This window comes from Geotrypetes seraphini, chromosome 1 (genome assembly GCF_902459505.1).
Source record: "Geotrypetes seraphini chromosome 1, aGeoSer1.1, whole genome shotgun sequence".
Lineage (NCBI taxonomy): Eukaryota > Metazoa > Chordata > Amphibia > Gymnophiona > Dermophiidae > Geotrypetes > Geotrypetes seraphini.
In genome coordinates, this window is record NC_047084.1 from 399,596,783 (window position 1) to 399,621,461 (window position 24,679).

General features: G+C 43.0%; 1 protein-coding gene across 1 annotated transcript in view; it reads right to left on the reverse strand.

The window, feature by feature from the left end:
- PCGF3 (polycomb group ring finger 3) overlaps positions 1-24,679 on the reverse strand; it is a 1,052,715-nt gene that overhangs the window by 47,719 nt on the left and 980,317 nt on the right. Inside the window, 1 exon segment of the mRNA XM_033918044.1 lies at positions 15,454-15,534. Coding sequence (XP_033773935.1) covers positions 15,454-15,534 — 81 coding nt within the window.

The following is a 24,679-nucleotide window of genomic DNA, read 5'->3' on the forward strand; positions in this document are numbered from 1 at the left end:
TGCACCCCACCACTAAAGACTACACATTTTACTCGGCCCCCCACCAATCATACTCCAGGATTGACTATATCTTAGGCTCTAAAGACATGGTAAATCTTGTCTCCTCTTCAAGAATTCATGACATTACTATATCAGACCATGCGGCTGTCTCCTGTACATTCAACTGGTCTTCTTCCTCCTCTTCACGACAGTGGCGAATGAACAACTTTCTTCTTCATGATGAAGCTTTTGTTTCTCATATTAAATCGGAATCACAAGCCTTCTTTACCAACAACATCACTTCAGTTTCAGACTTCTCTATTGTGTGGGAATCCTACAAAGCCTGGCTCAGAGGTGAGGTAATTAGTTACTCTGCTTTTCAACTTAAAAAAAGGAAATCCACTTTACATCAGCTTGAATCAGACATACATATATATGAATCGCAACTATATCTTCGCCCTGACCCTCTCCTATACAAGAAACTACAATGTCTGAAATTCCAATACAATGAAATCTTCAGTTCACTTGCCTATGCTTCCATATTTCGTAGTTCTGCTATCTACTATTCTTCCGCCAACAAATCTGGTCATTTGCTTGCTACTTATCTCAAAGGCAAACGCTCCAAAAATCGGATCACACATATTAAATCCTCTACTGGTCAACTCCACACCACAACTAAAGATATACTAGAGGACTTCCGTTCTTTTTACAATAATCTTTACTCTTCAGAAACCTCCTCATCCACTGGTTCCACCATGGACTTTCTTCAATCAATCGATCTACCCCTCCTTACAGTGTCACAACAACATTCCTTGCAACAACCAATTACTTCAGTTGAGGTTCTTCAAGCCATTTCCTCTCTACCATCTGCTAAAGCACCTGGGCCTGATGGATTATCATCTGAATTCTTCAAATCATTTTCGTCTGATCTGGCACCTCATCTAACATCATATTTTCAAGGTTTATTGTCATATCCAAGTGGACCACGCCGTTTCCTTGAAGCGAACATCGTCGTCCTCCCAAAACCGAACAGAGACCCTCAACTAGTTCAAAACTATCGTCCTATTTCCCTACTAAACATGGATTATAAAATCTTTGCAAAAATTTTGGTGTTCCGTTTGGAAAAGGTTATATCTTGTCTGATCCATAGAGACCAAGTTGGTTTCATGAAAGGTCGCTATGGAGCCGACAACACCAGACTTTTATGTCATGTTCTCCACTCCACTCTGTCGGATGCTAACCCCGCTGTTCTTGTATCCTTAGGTGCCGAGAAGGCGTTTGATAGGGTGGAGTGGAGATATCTCTTTGATGTCCTAGCTAGATTTGGCTTTCCGCCTATGTTCATTCACATGATTTCCCTTCTATACAGGGCCCCCTTAGCTAAACTTATAGTTAATGATGAGGCCTCTTCATCATTCACACTGCATAGAGGTACTCGCCAAGGTTGTCCCATGTCCCCATTATTGTTTAACCTGGCTCTTGAGCCTCTCCTGGTAGCTATTAGACAGTCACCAGACATCAGGGGCATAACCGTTGCTGGCATTGAATTTAAAATCTCCGCCTATGCGGATGACGTGTTGCTGTATCTCTCAGATCCAAAAATGTCAGTGTCTTCATTAATGCAACTAATCTCTTCCTTCTCCTCTCTTTCTGGATATAAAATCAACTGGGACAAAACCGAGTTCATGCCTCTTAATGACTCCTGTCTTCCATTCAGCATTTCTTCTCAGCCTTTTACTTGGGTTAAGAATAGTATAAAATATTTAGGATTACAATTTGACAGAGACCTCCGTTCAACCATTCAACTGATATCTTCCAAGCTTCTAACTCAGATTTCATCTGCCTTAGCATCATGGTCCCCTCTACATCTCTCTTGGTGGGGTCGCTTAGACACCATCAAGATGATGGTGGTTCCTAAACTCACTTACATTTTCAACATGTTTCCCCTTCTTTTTCCTCCTTCCTTATACAAAGTTTTGGAGTCGAAAATGCTTCGCTTTCTCTGGAATAACAAACCCCATAGGATTTCCCTCCCAAAACTGAAAACTCCCACTGAACTAGGCGGTGTTAATTTCCCTGACCTTAAACTTTATCACCGAGCCTTTATACTGAGGCAAGGTGTGGAATGGTTCTCTTCTTCTCCCTCGTCAGATATGCCTAATTGGTTACGACTGGAAACGTCTCTTATGAGTCCATTTCCCTTAATCAGATTGATGGGCACGAAGAACTTTCCTAATCTCGCCAAAAATCCCATTATGTCCACCACTCATAAAATCCTCTCCGAATTAGACACACAACTTGATATTCCTTGGAATAAATCCATATTAAGTCTTTTATGGTTCAACAAATCCCTCCTGATTGATAAAAAATCCCTCACTTGGCCCTCTTGGTTTTCTCATGATATTTGGGATATAGGCTCCCTCAAACATCCAGATGGGTTCCTTCTTACCTTCAATGAACTGATGGATTCCTTCTCGCTGGAGTCTTCTCAGTTTTACAGATGGCTGCAACTTAGATCCTCGCTCAAAAAATCTAGCCTCCTTTCAAGTGTCTCCAATTCTCCTCCTTCCTTATATACCTTCTCCCGACAATTTTTAGCTTTGGGGCATACCGCTTCCCATTTTTACAAACTTCTCAAATCGATTCTTCCCTCTTCTATGACTCCATTACTAACTAAGTGGGAAACAGACCTTGAGATGTCGATCCCGGAAGAGGCTTGGTCCCATATTTTTCACTCCACCTTCCATACATCAAGATCAGCATCGAATCTCCAATCTATGGTCTTCCTACTCCACAGAGTGACATGGACTCCTCTAAAATCTCATAAAATTAATCCAACTTACTCCAACTTACTGGACCTGCTTAACGCAAATTGGCTCATTGAAACATCTCATATTTGCCTGTCCCTCAATTAGCACATATTGGACCTCGGTTTGGGAAACCATTAGTGCCCTCTTTCACATTAATATTCCTTTAACGTTTCAAATGCTACTGTTGAAGTCATTTGCTCTCTCCTCCAAAATCTCTAAAGCGGACCATTTTCTTTTTGACATTCTCCTCTCTTTGGCCCTAAAGGTTCTCCTTTCTCACTGGAAGGATCTAGCGAAAGCTTCTCATTCACAATGGTGGAATTTAGTTTGTCTCACCTTTAGAACTGAAGCTTATTTAGCTAAATCTACTAACAGATTCACTCTCTTTCAGAAGAAATGGTCCTTATTGAAATCTTATTTACAATCTATTTCTACATGAGTCACTCACTCCTTCCCCCTTACTTTCCTTCATTCTTTTGGATGAATATATTCATGCTTGCTTGTTTAGTTGGGATATCTTCTTGTTATATAAAGGATATGTTTATATTACTGTTACTGTTATGTAACTGCATAACCATCGATTAGATATATATCTTTAAAGATATTTTGCTAGATTTTGTGCATATCTTTCTCTACTTGTTACTTATGCCTGTTTTTATCCGTGTCTTGTAAATTGAAAACTTTAATAAATAAACCTTGACACAAAAAAAAAAAAAAAAAGCATCTTTAAAAAGGAAGCTTTTTAAATTACTTTGAAAATGGGCCAAATTGATTTCCTCTGTTAGATGTTGCGGCACCACCAAAGAAAATATATCATATTGTCGTGTCCCAATAATTTTCAAAGAGGGGACTGTTAAGAGCTTTTGATTTATAGACCGAAGTGAACGTGAACTACTGTAAAGGATGAGTAACTTACCAATGAATTGTGGTTCATTTGTAGAGAGGGTTTTAAATGATAAAAGTAAAATTTTGAAAGTGATTCGATGGTTAATTGGAAGCCAGTGAGATTTAACTAGAAAGGGTGTTACATGGTCATATTTTTTACCATTATGGATCAGTTTGACAGCAGTGTTCTGAATTATCTGAAGGCGCTTTTTTTTCTTTTTTTCAAGTATTTTTATTGATTTCAATATAACATCAACTAAAACTTGTACAGAAAGCAAATTTAATCAAACATATTACAACCATATAAATCCACTCTTAACAAATTAAGTAGTTTACAAGAAAAACTATTATGGTGAAATTAGCTCAAGTCCTCTTTAGATCCAAGAATTAATTTGCGAGAAAAAACAAGAGAAACAACCAACAAAAGTAATAGTATGCCTATAGATCAGGTAAGGAGTTACTATTTTCTTTTAGAGCTCAAGTTTGAATTTTCTCCTTGTCCAAAAAGGACATAGCCAGAAAATTAATCAAATGTTGGGGCTCAAAGAATACATATTTAATGGAATGATAACGGACAATGCACTTACAAGGATGTCTTAGATAAAAAGTAGCCCCCAATGAGGTGACACCTGGTTTCAAAAGAAGAAAGTCACGTCTACGTTTTTGAGTTTCCCTTGAAATGTCAGGGAACATTTGAATTTTACAACCAAGAAATTCTTTCTGTTTATTCTTAAGAAATAGTCTCAGTGACAAGATTTATTTATAGAAAGAGCTAAAGTAGCTACTAATGTTGCAGGTGTTACCACTTCTTTATCTGCCTTCTCCAAGATCTCAGTAATATTCAATGCTTGTTCTTCAGTAGGAGCAGGTTGCTGTTGATGCGATGTTTTACTGGAGAGATAATAAACTTGGGAAAATGGTGGAAGATTATCTTCCGGAACTCCCAGTATTTCAATTAAATATCTCCTGAGCAAATCTCTAGGTGTAATCATAATTATTCTTGGAAAGTTTATCAGTCGCAAGTTGTTGCTACGCGCCTGATTCTCTAATAACTCCACTTTTCTTCTAAGATTTAAATTATCTTTAATTATAATTTCCTGGAGTTGTTTTACTGAAACCATATCCTGCTGAGTCTTTTGAAGTACATTTTTAGAAGAAATCATGTCCAATTTTAATTTTTTCAATTCTTCTGAATGGCAAATAAGTTTATTTTCAATCTTTTGGAAATTAGGAGTAATTACTTTCCCAAAATTTGCTACCAGGTCCCAAAGGGCTTCTAGAGTCACCTTAGCAGGCCTGTCCCATAAAGAAGCTTGTATGGAAGTGCACAGTCTCTTACCTTCCTTAGAATATTCTGATTTCTGTTCCTTCTGGTTCAATCCTCCTCCAGCTGTTAAGATTCCCACAGAGTCTTCTCCGGAGATTATCTGGACCGGGATCTCCGTTTTCAAGCTCTCCGATGTTGAATCTCCTGCCTCTGGGGAGAGTATCACTCCTTCTTCCGGTGTTTCCTGACCCCTGGGAGACCTAGCCAACTGTGGTGGAAGAGGCAGTGCTCTAACATCTGGGCTCAGTGTGATATCTGGTCCAAGAGGTGTCCCGTTGGTCTCGCTTACTCGCGGTATCCTCAGCGGGCTAGCGACCAGACTCACTGACACAGCTCCCTGCATCCTCCTTAGCAGCTCCTCAATATTGCTGAGGGGAGGGCCCTTGGAGCGCCGCGAGGCACCAGCAGCGCTCCTGCCTCTCCTCTTCGGCATCGTATCAGGAAAAAATGAAACCCGGCTGAAACTGTCACGAGCAAAAAAAACAGGTACTTAGGAGCGCTTCGGTTGGAGCATTAACCCGGTCACTCAGGCAGCAGCCATCTTGGATCTCCCTGTTTCGGTGCTTTTTTTCTTTTTCTGTGATGCCTATTAGTAGGGAATTACAGTAATTGAGTTTTGCGATGATTAATGAGTGTATTAAAATATTTAATGATTTTGGCTCCAGAAATTTAGAAATTGAGTGAATCATTCACAGCCTATAGAAACAGGATTTAACTATACTACTTATGTACTCGTGGTATGAAAGTTTATCATCAATGATGACTGAGAATTTTTAATGAAGTTACTAATTCAAGATGAATGTTATTAAGAATAAAAGGGTCACTTAAATTTATTCCCTTCCTCCATGGGAGGAGTAGGGCTTTTGTTTTCTGTATGTTTAAGGCTAACATATTGGAATTTAGCCACTGTCTGACACACTCAAGTTTGTTATTGATTTCGAGTATTTCTTCTTTATTTTCCAGATTTAAGGGGTACAAAAGTTAGATATCATCAGCATAAGTAAAGGTGGTAAAGCCAATGGACTGACAAAAGTCTAAGAGGGGTGACAGAAAGATGTTAAACAGTAATGGAGACAAGATAGATCCTTGGGGAATTCCATATTTAAGAGCATAGGGTTTGGAGATGGTGTCATTAAAGATAACCTTAGATGAGCGGTTGGTGAGAAAAGATCTGAACCATTCTAATATTTGATCACAGACACCTATAGATGAAAGCCTTTCAAGAAGTAAGACATGATCAATGGTGTCAAATGCTGCTGACAGATCTAAAGAAAAGAAAATAACGGAATTATGATGGTCTAGATCGGGGTCTCAATGTCCCTCCTTGAGGGCCGCAATCCAGTTGGGTTTTCAGGATTCCACCAATGAATATGCATGAGATCTATGTGCATGCACTGCTTTCAATGCATATTCATTGGGGAAAACCTGAAAACCCAACTGGATTGCGGCCCTCAAGGAGGGACTTTGAGATCCTTGGTCTAGATCACAGTTCTTCAACCGCCGGTCCGCAGACCAGTGCCGGTCCGCAGGAAATTTTTGCCGGTCCGCGCAGGGCCAGCAAGATTGACTCATTTCAACTTCCTGCCGGTCCGCGCAGGGCCAGCAAGATCAGCATCTGAAGCGTGCGCTGAGCCGGAGAGATCTTGGAGAGCCTCCGACAGTGCCTTTCTCCCCTCTCTGCAGCTCTCCTTTACTTCCCAGTGCAGCAATTTACGAAGGCAGCCTCGGAGCTTTTGCTGAGTCGCGGCTGCCTCTGATGATGCAACTTCCTCTTTCCTCAGAGGCGGTGCGACCCAACAAAGGACCCGAGGCTGCCTTCGTGAATCGCTGCGCTGGGAAGTAAGAAGAGCTGCTGGCAGGGGAGAAAGCCACTATCAGAAGCTGCTGGGCAAGGGAAAAAAAGGGACAGCTACTAATGGAGAGGGAGAAGGAGAAGGAGAGATGCTTCTGGGAGGGGAGGAGGGAAAGGAATCTGGGAAGCTGCTGGGCAAGGAAAAAAAAGGGACAGCTGCTACTGGAGAGGGAGAAGAATAAGGAGAGATGCTTCTGGGAGGGGAGGAGGGAAAGGAATCTGGGAAGCTGCTGGGCCAGGAAAAAAAAGGGACAGCTGCTACTGGAGAGGGAGAAGAAGGAGAGATGCTTCAGGGAGGGGAGGAGGGAAAGGAATCTGGGAAGCTGCTGGGCCAGGAAAAAAAATGGGACAGCTGCTACTGGAGAGGGAGAAGGAGAAGGAGAGATGCTTCTGGGAGGGGAGGAGGGAAAGGAATCTGGGAAGCTGCTGGGCAAGGAAAAAAAAGGGACAGCTGCTACTGGAGAGGGAGAAGGAGAGATGCTGCTGGGAGGGGAGGAAGGGAAGAGAGTTACTGCTGGACAGGAGGAGGAGGGAAGGGAGAATGAAAAAAGGAAGGAAACAGCTGGCAGAGAGATTAGAGGAGGGGAAGGGGAGACACAGGCATGAGAAAGTAGAGAGATTGATGATAGGAAGGGGTCAGCAGAAAAATAAGCAGAGGGACAACGATGATAGATCTGGTGTAGGAGAGATAAAAATGAAGAGAGCAGTGAAGCTGGAATGAATCATGTAAAAAGGAGAGAGGGGTACAAGCTGGATGGAAAGGGGAGAGGGGCATAGAAAGAAGACAGATACCATATGGAAGGGGGGAGAGGACAGACAGTGGATGGAAGGGGCAGATGCTGGATTGAAGAGACAGAGAGGGCATACGCTGGAAGGAAGAGAGTGAAAAAAAGATTGAAAGCAGAAACCAGAGACGACAAAAGGTAGAAAAAAAAAATTTTATTTCTATTTTGTGATTAGAATATATCAGATTTGAAATATATATCCTGCTAGAGCTGGTGTTAGACATAACTGGGGACTGCAAAACCCAGGCAATGCTTCTTTAGCTTCCAGCTGGCTTAGGGCGCTCTCTGACCAGGGGGCAGTTGCCCTAGTTGCACTCCCCTAAAACTATTCCTGTGTTAGCATGATATTTCTGTGTAGCATCTAATATAATAAAATGGTAAGCCGCGCATGCGCAGTTCCTAAGCGTGGGTCCGTTTTCTGTGAGCTGTACATAGGAAGTGCGTATGCGCGGCTTACGGTCTGGCCTCACGCGAGCCAAGACAAGTGGCATGCGCGCACTTCACTGCTCTCCACCGATGCCGGCCGCTAACACCCCCTGCCCTCTCCAAGCCGGGACCGCAGCCAGCTAACGATCGCCTCCACAGCGTGCGAGAGGAGAAGGGAGAGGGCTGAGGGCTATCCCGCTGGCAGCATGGCCCCGATCCCCTTGCGCCGCAGCAGCGTCGACGACTCCCCCCCCTCCCGCACCAACTGCTGCCGCTCCTGTTTGAAGCGGCCTGATGAGGTTCGCGGCCGGCTGTAGCAAACCTCGCAGGCTGCTCTCCACATGAAGCACGTTCCCTCTGACGCGATCGCGTCAGAAGGAACATGCTATCATATGGAGAGCGGCCTGCGAGGTTCAATACAGCCGCCCATGAACCTAAGCAGGCCGCTTTGAAAAGGAGCGGCAGCGGCGGAAGGAAACTCTCTCCCTTCGCCGCCGCCATTCGTTCTTTCAAAGACGCAGCGGTGGCTACTCTCATGATCCCCGCCTGCGTTGGACTTCCGACGCAGGTGGGGATCATGAGAGGAGCCAACGCCGCGTCTTTCAACTAAAAAAAAAATACTCGCTTTTAAAAAATCTTCAGGCGCCAGCGACGGCTTGCCGCACGCACCCCATCTTCCCAACGCCAAGCGCCCTTTTAAAATCTTCAGGTGCGAGCGGTGGCTTGCCGCACACGCCCTGACCTCCAAACCCCCCTGCCGGCATCTATTTTTCCTCCTCCTCCCTCTCGCATGCTCACAGCGTTTAAATGAAAAGCGCTGCGCTGTGCTGCCACTGGCCTCACGATCTCCTCTCCACTGCGGCTCGCCCTCTCACAACTTCCTGTTTCCGCTAGGGTTGGCCACACTGTAGAGAAGACACTGAGGCCAGCAACAGCACGGTGCAGCGCTTTTCTGTGAGGCAAGTAAATTTCTGTGGGGCATATGCACAGGAGGAGCAGAAAATGAATGCTGCTGGACGGGGGAGGGAAAAGGAAGGGAACAGGGGGAGCAGGCAATGGGTGGGTGCACAGGGAAGAGGGGGAATGCTGCTGCTACACAGGGAAAGGGGGAATGCTGCTGCACAGGGAAGGAGGGAATGCTGCTGCTGTACAGGGAAGTGTGAGTGAATGCTGCTGTACAGGGAAGGGGGGAATGCTGTTGCTGCTACACAGAAGGGGAAATGCTGCTGTTGCTGCACAGGGAAGTGGGGGAGGGGGAGAAAGGGAAAGGGGGCCAGGGAACAATCTTGGTTGTCTTTGGGGGGAGACAAAAGGGGGCCATGGAGCGAGACAGAAAGATAGGCAGGCAGCGCAAGAGAATGAAAAACAGACACACAGAAAGAGAGCAGGCAGGGAGAGAAACAGAAATAAAGAAACACAGACAGGAAAAGGGGGCCAGGAAGAGAAACAGACAGAAAGAAAGACAGACAGTGGGAGGGAGAGACACAGAAAGAAAGAAAGACAGATAGACATTTTCTAGCACCCGTTAATGTAACGGGCTTAATGACTAGTTCTGTAATAATTTGGATTGTTCAGTTTTCTTGATAGTAGAGGGGATATATGTGAAGGGGAGGGGAGACAGGGGTTTTGTTGATCCTTGCTCTGAATTATTTGTATTTATAAAATGACAATTCTACAGAATATCGTTTCTTTTTATACTTTAATAAAATACATTCAATATAAAATCATAACTGAGGCTTGTGTGGATGGGATCAGATGATTTGTGGGGACTGAGCTCGCGGAGATGGGGCAGAAACGGGGTTTTTAAATTTTAGTCCTAGTAGTTTGCCAGTCCACAAAATAATTCTTTTTTTTCTGCCGGTCCACGGGTGTAAAAAGGTTGAAGAACACTGGTCTAGATGATAGAGTATGTTTGTTGTCAGGCCTATTAGTGAGTATTCTGTCGAGTGGTATCTCCTGAAACTTATCTGATTTAGGTATAAGGCATTGGTGGATTCAACAAAATCTGATAGTTGGTCAAATACTATTCTTTCTATTATTTTGGCTATGAACGGAATATTAGCAATAGGACGGTAATTTGAAGTATCTTCTAAGCTAGCTTTTATGTCCTTTACAATCGGGTAGACTGTGGCAGTTTTAAATTGTAATGGTAATGATCCTGATTTAAGGCTATTTAGGATAAGAGTATGTATAAAGGGTCCAAAGCAAGAAAAAAAAATGTTTAGGATGAGAGGTGGAATAATCTCTAAGCGTGAGCCCTTTATATTAACTCTTTGGAAGAGGTGTTTGATATCAGATAGCGAAGGAAGACTAAAAGTAGAACATTTAGCAAGTGATAAGTGGAAGTCTGGCAAAGTTACACGAGAAAATGGAGTAGATTCTGCACCATTCACAGAAGAGAGTGTTTATGAGCAACTTGAAAAACTGAAGGTGGACAAAGCGATGGGACCAGACGGGATCCATCCCAGGATTCTAAGGGAACTCAGAGAGGTTCTGGCAAATCCTATTAAAGACTTGTTCAACAAATCTCTGGAGATGGGAGTGATTCCTGGGGACTGGAGGAGAGCGGATGTGGTCCCTATTCATAAAGTGGTCACAGGGATGAAGCAGGAAACTACAGATCGGTGAACCTCACTTCAGTTGTTGGAAAAATAATGGAAGTGTTGCTGAAAGAAAGGATAGTGTACTTCCTTGAATCTAATGGGTTACAGGATCCGAGGCAACATGGCTTTACAAAAGGTAAATCGTGCCAAACGAACCTGATTGAATTTTTTGATTGGGTGACCAGAGAGCTGGATCGAGGACATATGCTAGATGTAATTTACTTAGATTTCAGCAAAGCCTTTGATACAGTTCCTCATAGGAGGCTGTTGAACAAACTTGAAGAGCTGAAGTTAGGACCCAAAGTGGTGAACTGGGTTAGAAACTGGCTGTCGGACAGACGCCAGAGGGTGGTGATTAATGGAAGTCGCTCAGAGGAAGGAAAGGTGAGTAGTGGAGTCCCTCAGGGTTTGGTGCTGTGTCCGATCCTTTTCAATATGTTTGTGAGTGACATTGCTGAAGGGTTAGAAGGAAAAGTGTGCCTTTTGCAGATGATACCAAGATTTGTAACAGAGTAGACACCGAAGAGGGAGTGGAAAATATGAAAAAGGATCTGTAAAAGTTAGAGGAATGGTCTAATGCCTTGCAACTAAAATTCAATGCAAAGAAATGCAGAGTAATCTATTTGGGGATTAATAATAGGAAGGAACCATATATGCTGGGAGGAGAGAAGCTGATATGCACGGACGGGGAGAGGGACCTTGGGGTGATAGTGTCCGAAGATCTAAAGGCGAAAAAACAGTGTGACAAGGCAGTGACTGCTGCCAGAAGGATGCTGGGCTGTATAAAGAGAGGTGTAGCCAGTAGAAGGAAGAAGGTGTTGATGCCCCTGTACAGGTCATTGGTAAGGCCCCACTTGGAGTACTGTGTTCAGTTTTGGAGACCGTATCTGGCAAAGGATGTAAGAAGACTTGAAGCGGTCCAGAGGAGGGTGATGAAAATGATAGGAGGCTTGCGCCAGAAGACGTATGAGGAGAGACTGGAATCCCTGAATATCTCCCCTGTCTCTCCTAGAGGAAAGGAGAGACAGGGGAGATATGATTGAGACGTTCAAATACTTGAAGGGTATTAACGTAGAACAAAATCTTTACCAGAGAAAGGAAAATGGTAAAACCAGAGGACATAATTTGAGGATGAGGAGTGGTAGATTCAAAGGCAATGTTAGGAAATTCTACTTTACGGATAGAGTGGTGGATGCCTGGAATGCGCTCCCGAGAGAGGTGGTGGAGAGTAAAACTGTGACTGAGTTCAAAGAAGCGTGGGATGAACTCAGAGGATCTAGAATCAGAAAATAATATTAAAAATTGAACTAAGGCCAGTATTGGGCTGGGGAGAGCTTCAATGGCTGGGAGGGTGTAGATGGGCTGGAGTAGGTTTGAACGGAGATTTCGGCAGTTGAAACCCAAGCACAGTACCGGGTAGAGCTTTGGATTCTTGCCCAGAAATAGCTAAGAAGAAAAAATTTAAATTGAATCAGGTTGGGCAGACTTGATGGACCATTCAGGTCTTTATCTGCCATCATCTACTATGTTACTATGTTAGAGCACTGGGAGGGTCTTTAGACAGAGTAAGATCAAATTTTTTCCATATGTCATCAATCTTTTTACAGAAATAGCGAGATCTTGAGCTGTTGGGCTAGTCTTAGGAGTAATGCCTTGTTTCTGGGTGACAGGGGCAATGGACTTCAGAATAGAGTAAAGTATAGAGGGATTTTTTGCTTTTAAAATTTTAGTTGAATAGTAATTTTTTTGCACAATTAATTTTCATCTTGTAGAAGGAAGCTTGTTCTTTGTAAAGTCTTAGGCTTGTAAGTGATTTGTTTTGATGCCATTTTCTCTCAAGGAATCTTAAATAGTTTTTTTTAGCAAAAGAAGCTCATCCAAAACCCAAGGATTTTGTATTTTACGCAGAGAGATGGTTTTGGTAATTATCATCTTGGTCGCTCTTCTTTGAACCTTTTCTAGTGCCATTATATATTTCCTGAGATAAGGAGACCAGAATTGAACGCAATACTCCAAATGAGGTTGCACTATGGAGCGATACAGGGGCATTATAACATCCTTAGTCTGATTAACATCCATTTTTTAATAATTCCTAGCATCCTGTGTGCTTTTTTGGCTGATGCCACACACTGGGCGGAAGGTTAAAAGACCACCTCTTCGAGACTGCTTTTAATGCCTAACTTCTCTCACCTTGGGTTCTGCATCCCCTACTCTATATATCATGTCTTGTCTGTTCATGCTAGATTGTAAACTATTCCGAGCAGGGCCTGTCTATTAAATGTCAAAACGTACAGCGCTGCATACACCTTTCAGTGCTATAGAAGTGAAATATAGTAAAAAAGGATCGAGAGGTGATCCAGGAAACTACAGACCGGTGAGGTTGACTTCAGTGCCAGGCAAGATGGTAGAAACACTGTTAAAAGACAGTATCTGTGAGCTTATTGAAAGGAATAGGCTGATGAAAATGAGCCAACATGGGTTCTGCAAAGGAAGATCATGCCAAACGAACTTACTACACTTCTTTGAAGGGATAAACAGCCAGATGGACAAAGGGGACCCCATAGACATCATATATCTCGACTTCCAAAAAGCCTTTGACAAGGTACCTCATGAGCAGCTACTTGGGAAACTGTGGAACCACGGGGTGGAAGGGGATGTACATAGATGGGTTAAACACTGGTTGGCAGACAGAAAGCAGAGGGTTGTAGTGAAGGGCCACTACTCGGGCTGGAGAAGGGTAACGAGTGGTGTCCCACAGGAGTCTGTACTCAGACCGCTGCTGTTCAACGTATTTATAAATGACCTGGAAGCAGGGACAAAGTGCGAAGTTATAAAGTTTGCAGATGACACTAAACTCTGTAGCAGGGTTAAAACTACAGGGGAATGTGAAGAACTTCAAAGAGACCTGACAACATTGGAGGATAGGGCAAATAAATGGCAGATGAACTTCAATATAGAGAAATGCAAGGTCATGCATATAGGGAAAAAGAACCTGATGTTCAGCTACAAAATGGGGGGGTTGGTACTGGGGGAAAGTAATCTTGAAAAGGACTTGGGAGTGTTGGTGGATACAACAATGAAACCAATGGCGCAATGCGCGGCGGCCTCAAAGAAAGCAAACAGAATGTTGGGTATTATCAAGAAGGGTATTACAACAAGAATGAAGGAAGTCATCCTGCCGCTGTATCGGGCAATGGTGCGCCCAAACCTGGAGTACCAATATTGGTCAACGTACCTTAAGAAGGATATGGCAATACTTGAGAGGGTCCAGAGGAGAGCTACACGAATGATCAAGGGTATGGAAAACCTTTCATATGCTGAAAGGTTGGAGAAACTGGGTCTCTTCTCCCTGGAAAAGCAGAGACTCAGAGGAGACATGATAGAGACTTAAAGGATCATGAAAGGCATAGAGAGGGTGGAGAGGGACAGGTTCTTCAGCGTACTGGGAACTACAAAAACAAGAGGGCACTCGGAGAAATTGAAAGGGAACAGGTTTAGAACCAATGCTAGAAAGTTCTTCTTCTCTCAAAGGGTGGTGGATACCTGGAATGCGCTTCCAGAAGGTGTAATAGGACAGACTACATTAAGGGGTTTCAAAGAGGGACTAGATAAATTCCTGAAGGATAAGGGGATTGAAGGCTACAGATAAGGGAGGACACAGGAGCAAAAAGGGAAAAAGGGTTTTTTTTAGGATATAAAAGAGTAGGGATCAACGGGTTAGACAATAAGACAACTCTACAGGTCATGGACCTGATGGGCCGCCGCGGGAGCGGACCGCTGGGCTCGATGGACCCTTGGTCTGACCCAGCAGAAGCAAATTCTTATTTTCTTATAGTAGTAGTAGTATGGTTCAGATAGGCTGGAGTGTGCTTCAATGGCAACTCCAGTAGTTAGGACCTAAGGAGAGTACTGGGCAGATTTCTACGGTCTATGGTCCAAAAATATCAAAGAAAAAAAAACTTTTTAAAAATTTAATCATGAATGTAGAATGCATGTAACTATTGGCAGACTGGATAGATTGTTCATGTCTTTATCTGCTGTCATTTACTATGTTATTATGTTTTATTATCTGCAATTTGTGGTAGACTCACCCTTTGCTCAGTAGAATGTTTTTTTGGTAATGGACAATCACATTTTCCCCATAAATGATATAATCTTTGTTAGGAACAAATCAAAGTGGAAATGTCCAATCAGAATGGTGCACAAAAAAGTGTCTTTCAACTCATCTGATTGATCCAATATCTTTATTCATACAAAGTAACTCAATGACCCGACATGTACATGTTTCGGCCTCCCGGCCTGCATCAGGAGTCTTGGGAGTCTTTGGGTGTATAAAAGAGTGTGAAAACTTATGTCAGCCACTTGAAATGCTGCTTCTATATCCATTTGTTGTGAGTCATCTCCAGACATTCGAAATATCTGGAGATGACTCACAACAAATGGATATAGAAGCAGCATTTCAAGTGGCTGACATAAGTTTTCACACTCTTTTATACACCAAAAGACTCCCAAGACTCCTGATGCAGGCCGGGAGGCCGAAACATGTACATGTCGGGTCATTGAGTTACTTTGGATGAATAAAGATATTGGATCAATCAGATGAGTTGAAAGACACTTTTTTGTGCACCATTCTGATTGGATATTTCCACTTTGATTTATTCCTTTGTATTTTGTGGATTTGTTTCCCCTGCTTTTTTATAATCTTTGATAGTACATTTAAGACTAATGGCAAAGATTAATAATTCACCCAAGCTGAAACCCAAAATAAAATATATTTGTCACATACCTTAAATCTCCATCTTGTTACAACTACAAATTTAAGTGTATGGTCTTTTCCAAGAATTTCTTCATTGCATAATATATCCAGCTAAAAAAATAAGGATTTAATTTATTAATGCTATGAAAAATAAGAACATTTTCATTTATAACAAATTATCCTATTTTTCCATCACTGGCACAAAGTGAATTTAAAGAGAATAAAAGCTTTTATAATTCACTTACATAACAAGAAAATCATGAAATATTAGGTTCTTACCTTGTTAATATTTTTTCTAGTAGATAATAATAATAATAATGTTTATATACCGCAATACCGTTAAGTTCTATGCGGTTTACAGAAGATTAGTGGGGTACAAGTTGAGTTGACGTACAAGTTGAGTTAACTTAAGGGATGTGGGAACAATGGGGAGAAAGGGCAAGAGAGGGGAAGGAGGGAAGTGGGTCAGCTGTCTAGGTATTTCAGGAATAGGTGAGTTTTGAGGCGTTTCCTGAATACCTCATAAGTGGTGGGCATAAGATAGGTGTGTTATTCTGGACAGTAGGGTATTTTCCCCACGCTCGCAAGCCGTACAGAAGAAATCCACTCTAGGTTTTTAATTCCACCTTCTCCAGAGGGCTCTTCTGCCTCTTCAGTTTGTGCCAAAGCAGGTGTTAAATTCTTTTAATATTTAATTGATTATATACAAGTAACTAGATAGCATAAATATTTAAATCCAAGGAGCTTGAACACCAACTAGATACTAGGAATGTTAATATTCTTTTGGAACTTCAAAAACTTTGCTTTAATTATAACTCTATTCTACGGAAAAACACGGTGCAATCTGTCTTCATTGCAGAAGCTAATTACTACACTGAAAATAACAAACCAGGTCATCTTCTTGCAACTTACCTGCAAAAGAAAAGCAAAAAAAAAAAAAAATCATTTGATAAACTTATTACTTCCTCCGGGGATACCATTACTACAACCACTGAGATTTTAAATGAATTTAAAAAATACTATGGAAATGTATACTCCTCAGAGTTGGATGACAATACAATCTCGCGTACCTTTTCTAGATGGAATTGACTTTCAATTACTAACCATTGAGGATCAAGACCAACTTTCCTCATCTATTATGCAAGGTGAGATCCTAGATTCAATCTCTGAAATGGTAAAAAAAACTCATCAGGCCCAGATGGATTCACAATTGAGTTTTATCAAACTTTTCAAAATACATTAGTACCATACATGCAGCAGTTTTTTGCTCAGTTGAAAATGCAAGGATCCGCTTCCAGAACGTTTACAGAAGCAACCATCAATTGTAGTCCCTAAACCAGGGAAGGATACTTGCATGTTACTAACTAATTAACGTAGATGCCAAAAGATTTGCCAAGATACTAGAAACCAGACTCCAACCAGACTGCAACAAGTCATTTTGCACTTGATCACTACAGATCAAACTGGATTTATTAATGGAAGGTACTCCTCCAACAATTCCTGTACTCTACTGAACATAATTGTGCATGCCAATCCTCTGGCCGTAGACTTGCACTTGTGGGTTTAGATGCTGAAAAAGCTTTTGATAGGGTAGAATGGCCTTTTATTTTTGCTATTCTACGCAAGTTTAATATTCCTACTCAATTTATTAATATGATTGGTGTATTATATTCTGACTCAAGTACACAAATATCTATTAATGGCCTCCTTTCTGACATCTTTAAACCTACAAGAGGCACACGTCAAGGATATCCTCTATCTTCATTATTTTTTAATTTAGCACTGGAACCATTACTTGTGGCCATCGGGACTCAACCAGATATTATTGGTTTCAAATACAATGGTGGTAAAATTAAGCTCTCCACTTCCACATAAGAACATAAGAACTGCCTTCTCCGGATCAGACCTTCGGTCCATCAAGTCCGGCGATCCGCACACGCGGAGGCCCTGCCAGGTGTACACCTGGCTTAATTTATAGTCCACCATATCCTTACATGCCTCTCTTAAGGAGATATGCATCTAGTTTGCTCTTGAAGCCTAGGACGGTCGATTCCGTCATAATCTCCTCTGGGAGGGCATTCCAGGTGTCAACCACTCTCTGAGTGAAGCAGAACTTCCTGACATTAGTCCTGAACCTGTCCCCCCTTAGCTTCATTACATGTCCTCTAGTCCGTGTCAAATTGGACAATGTAAATAATCTTCTCTGCTCTATTTTGTCGATTCCTTTCAGTATTTTGAAGGTCTCGATCATATCCCCACGCAGTCTCCTTTTCTCAAGGGAGAACAATCCTAGTGTTATAAGTCTGTCCTCGTATTCCAGTTTCTCCATACCCTTCACCAGTTTTGTTGCTCGTCTCTGCACCCTCTCCAGCAGTTTTATATCCTTCTTTAGGTAGGGAGACCAATGTTGGACGCAGTATTCCAAGTGTGGTCTGACCATTGCCCTATAAAGCGGCATTATAACTTTCTCCGATCTACTCGAGATTCCTTTCTTTATCATGCCCAACATTCTATTTGCCTTCTTTGCCGCTGCCGCGCATTGTGCCGACGGCTTCAGGGTCCTATCTATCAGTACACCCAGGTCCTTTTCTTGTTCACTCTTCCCCAGAGTTGCACCTGACATTGTATACTCGTATTCCTTATTTTTATTGCCTAAATGCATTACCTTGCATTTCTCCACATTGAACTTCATCTGCCATTTCTCCGCCCATGTTTCTAACCGACACAAGTCACTCTGGAGTTTCTCTCTATCATCCTGCGATCTGATTGCCCAGCATAGTTTTGTATCGTCTGCAAACTTGATGATCTCACTGGATGTTCCTTCCTCCAGGTCATTGATATAAATATTAAAAAGGATCGTCCCAAGTACTGAGCCCTGGGGTACACCACTAGTCACTTTCTCCCAGTCGGAGAACTTCCCATTTATGCCCACTCTCTGCTTTCGGTTTTCCAGCCATTTGCCTATCCACCTTTGTATATCCCCCTCTATGCCATGGCTTTGTAGTTTCCTGAGAAGTCTTTCGTGTGGAACTTTGTCGAACGCTTTCTGGAAGTCCAAGTATATTATGTCCACCGGCTTCCCACTATCAATTTGCTCGTTCACGGTCTCAAAAAATTGGAGTAAATTCGTCAAACATGATTTCCCTTTCCTGAATCCATGTTGACTGGGTTTCATCAAGTCATGTGCGTCCAAGTGCCGGACTATGATATCCTTGATCAGTGCTTCAACCATCTTGCCAGGGACAGACGTAAGACTCACAGGTCTATAGTTGCCCGGTTCCCCTCTCGATCCTTTTTTGAAAATTGGGGCGACGTTCGCTATCCTCCAGTCGTCCGGTATCTGTCTAGTTCTGATTGTCAGGTTTGCAAGTTTTTGCAATAACTCTCCGATTTCAACCTTCAATTCCTTTAAGACTCTCGGATGAATCCCATCCGGTCCAGGGGATTTGTCACTTTTAAGTTTGTCGATCTGATAGTATATCTGGTCTAAGTCCACTTCAACTGTGGTGAGGCTGTCTTCTATTTCTCCTGCAAACACTTTCTCCGCTTCAGGTATTGTTGAGGTGTCCTCCTTCGTAAAGACGGACGCAAAGAAGGAATTTAGTTTGTCTGCGATTTGTTTATCTTCCTTGATGTACCCTTTTCTTCCCTGATCGTCCAGGGGTCCCACTGCCTCTTTTGCAGGTTTTTTCCCTTTCACATATCTAAAGAAGGGCTTGAAGTTTTTGGCCTCCTGGGCTATTTTTTCCTCATATTCCTGTTTTGCATCCCTCACCGCCTTGTGACATTTCTTCTGATCATCTTTATGTTTGTTCCAGGCTTCGGTTATCTTTATGCATTTCCATTTTTTGAAAGAGTCCTTCTTTTCTTTTATGGCTTCCTTCACCTGTATGGTAAGCCATGCCGGTTCTCTTTTGCTCTTTGTTCTCCGATCTTTGGAAATCCTCGGAATGTAGAGATCTTGTGCTTCTGTGATAGTATTTTTCAGTAGGGTCCATGCCTGATCAACCGTTTCAAGTTTGTCCACCATCTTCTCGAGTCGTTTTTCTACCATGGCTCTCATGCTATCGTATTTACCCTTTTTAAAGTTCAAGGTGGTGGTTAAGGTTTTGGCATGTTTCCCTTTCCCGATGTCAAGTTTAAAGTTGATTACATTGTGATCACTCGTTCCCAGTGGAACCATGACTTCCACTTCTGTTATCGGTCCCGTGAGGCCATTTAGGACCAAGTCCAAGGTGGCGTTGCCTCTTGTCGGCTCTTTTACCATTTGTTCCAGGAAGCAATCCCCTAGCACCTCCAGGAACTTGGCTTCCTTGCCGCAGTTGGAGGTTGCTAGTTTCCAGTCTATCCCTGGGAAATTGAAGTCTCCCAATATAATTACATTGCCTGTCTTGCATTCTTGTTTGATTTCCTCCATCATTTCTGAGTCAGTTTCCTCCGCCTGTCCTGGTGGACGATAGTAAAGGCCAATTTTCGTATCTGCGCCATATTGACCAGGAATTTTGATCCAGAGTGACTCAAGCTTCTCTTTCATTTCTGTTGTAACCATTTCAACAGAATCTATTCCCTCCTTAACATATAGAGCAATACCTCCACCTTTCTGCCCTACTCGATCTCTTCTATACAGTTTGTATCCCTGTAGTACTGTGTCCCATTTGTTTTCTTCATTCCACCATGTTTCTGTTATGCCAATGATATCCAATATGTCATGTCTTGCTATTGTCTCTAGTTCCCCCATTTTGTTACCCAGACTTCTAGCATTCGTATACATACATCTAAGTTCCCTTTGTGTTACCTTTTAGGACCTTCTACTCTTGGCCGTCCCTGTAGTTTCAATTACGGTATCCTTTACTGCTCCTGTGTTATCACCCTTGTTTGCTGTGTGGTCGTCCCCTCCTGTGTCTGAGTTGTCCCTTCCTGCTTTTTCTCCCTTATTGGCTGTGAGGTCGTCTTCTCTTGTGTAGGTGTAGTTGTCCTTGGCTTCTTCGTCGGGGCATCCTGCTATCCGTACCATCGACCGGTGGTCGACTGTCGGCTTTCCCCTATCTTTCAGTTTAAAGCCTTCTCGATTGCCTTCTTCATGTTGCCTGCAAAACTCTTGCTCCTTCCTTGTTGAGGTGTAGTCCGTCCCTTCTGTAGTACTTGCTTTTTCCCCAGAACGCCGTCCAGTTGCGCACGAAGTCGAAGCCTTCTTCTTCGCACCATCGTCTCATCCAGGCGTTGATTACTTGCAATTCCCCTTGTCTCTTTCCATCCGCTCTTGGTACTGGGAGGATCTCAGAGAAGGCCACCTTCACCTCCCTGATCTTCAGTTGTCTTCCGAGTGAGCGGAGCTGGCCCTTCATCTCTTCCCTGTCATACTTCCGCCCGCTCACATCATTTGTTCCCACGTGGATAAGTACAGCGGTGTCCTCTCCCCCTGCTCCATCTATGATCCTGGAGATCCTGTTGGTCACATCCTTCACTCTTGCTCCAGGCAGACAGGTGACAACTCTGTCCTCTCTTCCTCCTGCGGTGTGGCTGTCCACATGTCGTATGATGGAGTCGCCTACGATGATCCCCATCTTCTTTATTCGGGAGTTCCTTGGGGGGCGTAGGTCCACGTCCTTGGAGTAGGGCCAGTCTTCTTCCTCCAATGATACTCTTGAAATTGTTTCCTGTTCTTTGGGTGGGGCGATGTCTTCCTGTGCTCTCACTATTCCTCCTGGTGTGCGGTTGTCTCCTACCTCGTCTTCGGTTTCTTCTCTCCTCACATCGGTTTCCTGAGTACAGTTTTCCAGCCCTGGGATCTCTACGTGGTGCTGATGAGCTTCCTCTATGAACATTTCTAGTTCCTTGACCTCGTCGTTTGGGCTGTACTCCACTAGAATCTTCTCCTGTGCTCGGATTCTGTCTTCGAGTTCCATCACTGTTCCTTCCAGTAGTCTTACCTGATATTTCAAGTTATCCATCTCCATGCATCGATTGCAAATGTATGCCTGGATCCCCGAAGGGAGGTAGTCATACATATTGCAGCCGATACAGAAGACTGGAAAGCTCACCTTCTGACTTCCTTGGGCTTCCATTTCTTGCTTCCCTTGTGTGTGCTTGTGTCCCTTGCCTGCTGCTTCTTATGTTGCTTGCCTTGCTGTCTCTTTTGTGTGTGCTGTCTCCGCTCTACTTCACCTTGATTGTATGTGTGGGTTTGTTCCTTTGGCGTCTGTCTCTTCCTTACCTTCTGTGTTTGTCGCTTCCTTACCGTTCAGTCCTCCTCGGTGTTCTTGATAGTAGATACTCGTCCCTTGCAAGGCCCTTCGCAAAGGCGCTCTCGCTAAGGCGAGCGCCTTTACCGCTCGCCTTCGCCGCGCGCCGTTGGCTCCGCCCCTTTTAAGGGGAAGCTACTCGGATGACGTCGGGGGTGGGCGGAGCTAACTCTCGCCGCTGCCCCAGTCGATCCTTCCTCCTCTGCTCCTGCTTTCTCCTCCGGTTTTGTTTGTTTTCCTGGTTTTGCTCCCCTGTTCTTCTCCTCTCGCTTCTCTGCCTCCTCTCTGCCTTCTACAGAGCCAAACGGCTGGGCACCGTTGGCTCCGCCCCTTTTAAGGGGAAGCTACTCGGATGACGTCGGGGGTGGGCGGAGCTAACTCTCGCCGCTGCCCCAGTCGATCCTTCCTCCTCTGCTCCTGCTTTCTCCTCCGGTTTTGTTTGTTTTCCTGGTTTTGCTCCCCTGTTCTTCTCCTCTCGCTTCTCTGCCTCCTCTCTGCCTTCTACAGAGCCAAACGGCTGGGCGCCGTTGGCTCCGCCCCTTTTAAGGGGAAGCTACTCGGATGACGTCGGGGGTGGGCGGAGCTAACTCTCGCCGCTGCCCCAGTCGATCCTTCCTCCTCTGCTCCTGCTTTCTCCTCCGGTTTTGTTTGTTTTCCTGGTTTTGCTCCCCTGTTCTTCTCCTCTCGCTTCTCTGCCTCCTCTCTGCCTTCTACAGAGCCAAACGGCTGGGCGCCGTTGGCTCCGCCCCTTTTAAGGGGAAGCTACTCGGATGACGTCGGGGGTGGGCGGATGACATCATGCTTTATATAACACCTGAATCTATTCCCCAAGTCATCAAACTAATTGAGCAATATACACAAGTGTCTGGATACAAATTGAACACCAACAAATTGGAATTAATGCCTTTAAACTGCACTGAAGACAAATAAACTATTGTATCCTTTGGATTCATCTGGAACATATGCAAATTGAAATATTTAGGTCTTATTATAGGTCCAACATTAAAGGATACTGAACGACTAAACACAGAGTATTCATTAACTCTGATAAAAGACCTAACACATAGATGGTCACCTCTAAAAATCACCTGGTAGGGTCGACTTTCCAGTATTAAAATGATGATCCAACCAAAGGTTAATTATGTGCTAAGCATGCTGCCCTACCTTTTAAACAAAAGAATATATAATATAGAACAAGTCTTGAGTAAATTTCTATGGAATAACAAGCAACTACGAATCCCTTTACATAAACTTAAAAATGTAAAGTCAAATGGCGGCATCAACTTCCCGGATTTTTTTAAATACCATCAGGCTTTTATCATGCGCCAGGGCTCCTTATGGATTCTCAATAAAACCATTCTTAATCCTCCATCATGGCTCCTTCTGGAGAAAAGTTTACTTGGCACCATCATGCTTGCACTTATTCCATCAATATCCTTTCCACTAAACCAACAGAAACAGTTAAATTGCATCATTCGATCAACAAAATGGGTAATACAACATTTTGACAGTGTGATGGAAACTAAATGGATGGACACTTCATTGATCTCTTTATGGGACAATGATATCTTTATAATTCAAAATTCCATCTTAAACTGGTCTGTATGGCAGAAGCATGAGATCTGCATTCTACCAGATCTTCTTATCCATAATAACTGGATGTCTTTTGAGGAAATTTGTAATAAATATAGTCTACCAATTAACCAGTATAATAAATGGATACAACTACAGAAATGTGCAAGAGCAACATTTCCAAACTTGAATAAATTAAAGTCTACACCTGACCTTCTACTTCAAAGTATTACTATTTCTCCCCTCAAAGTGTTGCCTCCAAATGGTATGGATTAAATGTGTCGAGCACTACCAGTATCTGTATCAACGCTGATGAGTCACTGGCAATCTGACTTAGATATATCCACTAATGATGAAGTATGGCAAGTGGTGTGGACAAGATTATTTAAATCAATTTGTTCTGCTTCAGTACTGCAATCAATATACTTCTTTTTACATCGGGCTCACTGGACCCCGCAGAAGATTGCTAAATTCTCACATAAAGTCTCCAATTCATGCTGGTCATGAGAGAGTTCTGTGGGTATATTGCCGCATATGATATTCCAATGTCCTCAGCTCAAGATCTATTGTGAAAGAGTGTGGAATACCATCTCCTCTATTTTAATGATCCAAGAGCTGCTAAATCTCAAAATTATTGTTTAGGTCAACAGGGCCTCATACAACCTCTTTTGGAGCCCAATGCTCGCCTGCTTAACATACTATTGTTTTTGGCCATCAAAAATATCTTGCACTGTTAGAAGAGTCTATCCAAAGTAGAATTCATGGTATGGTGGAACACTGTATATATCACTAACAAATATGAAAGTATAATTGGAGGAAAACATCATTCCACTAGCACATTTCCCAAAATATAGAGCCCTGCTTTAGACCAGTGATCTTCAACCTACGAACGTGGAGATGATGCGGTATACAAACCTAAGGATTAGATTAGATTAGATTTATACCTATGGACCGGTAGAAATAAAAGAATTATTTTATGGACTGGCAAACTACTAAGACTGAAATAAAAACCCATCTCCGCCCCATCCCCGCAAGCTCAGTCCCGCAAACCATCTGATCCCATCCGCACAAGCCTCAAATAGTTATGATTTTATATTGAACATATTTTATTAAAGTATAAAAAGAAACAATATTCTGTACAATTGTCATTTTATAAATACAAATAATACAGGGCAAGGATCAACAAAACCCCCGTCTCCCCTCCACATATATCCCCTCTACTATCAAGAAAACTGAATAAGCCAAATTATTACAGAATGGTACACAGAAATATCATGCCAACAGAATACCACAGTTACACATGACAGGAATAGTGTTAGGGGAGTGCAACTAGAGCAACTGCCCCCTAGTCAGAGAACGCCCTAAGCAAGCTGGAAGTTAAAGAAGCACTCCCTGGGCTTTGCAGTCCCCAGTTAGGTTGAACACCAGCTCTAGCAGGATAC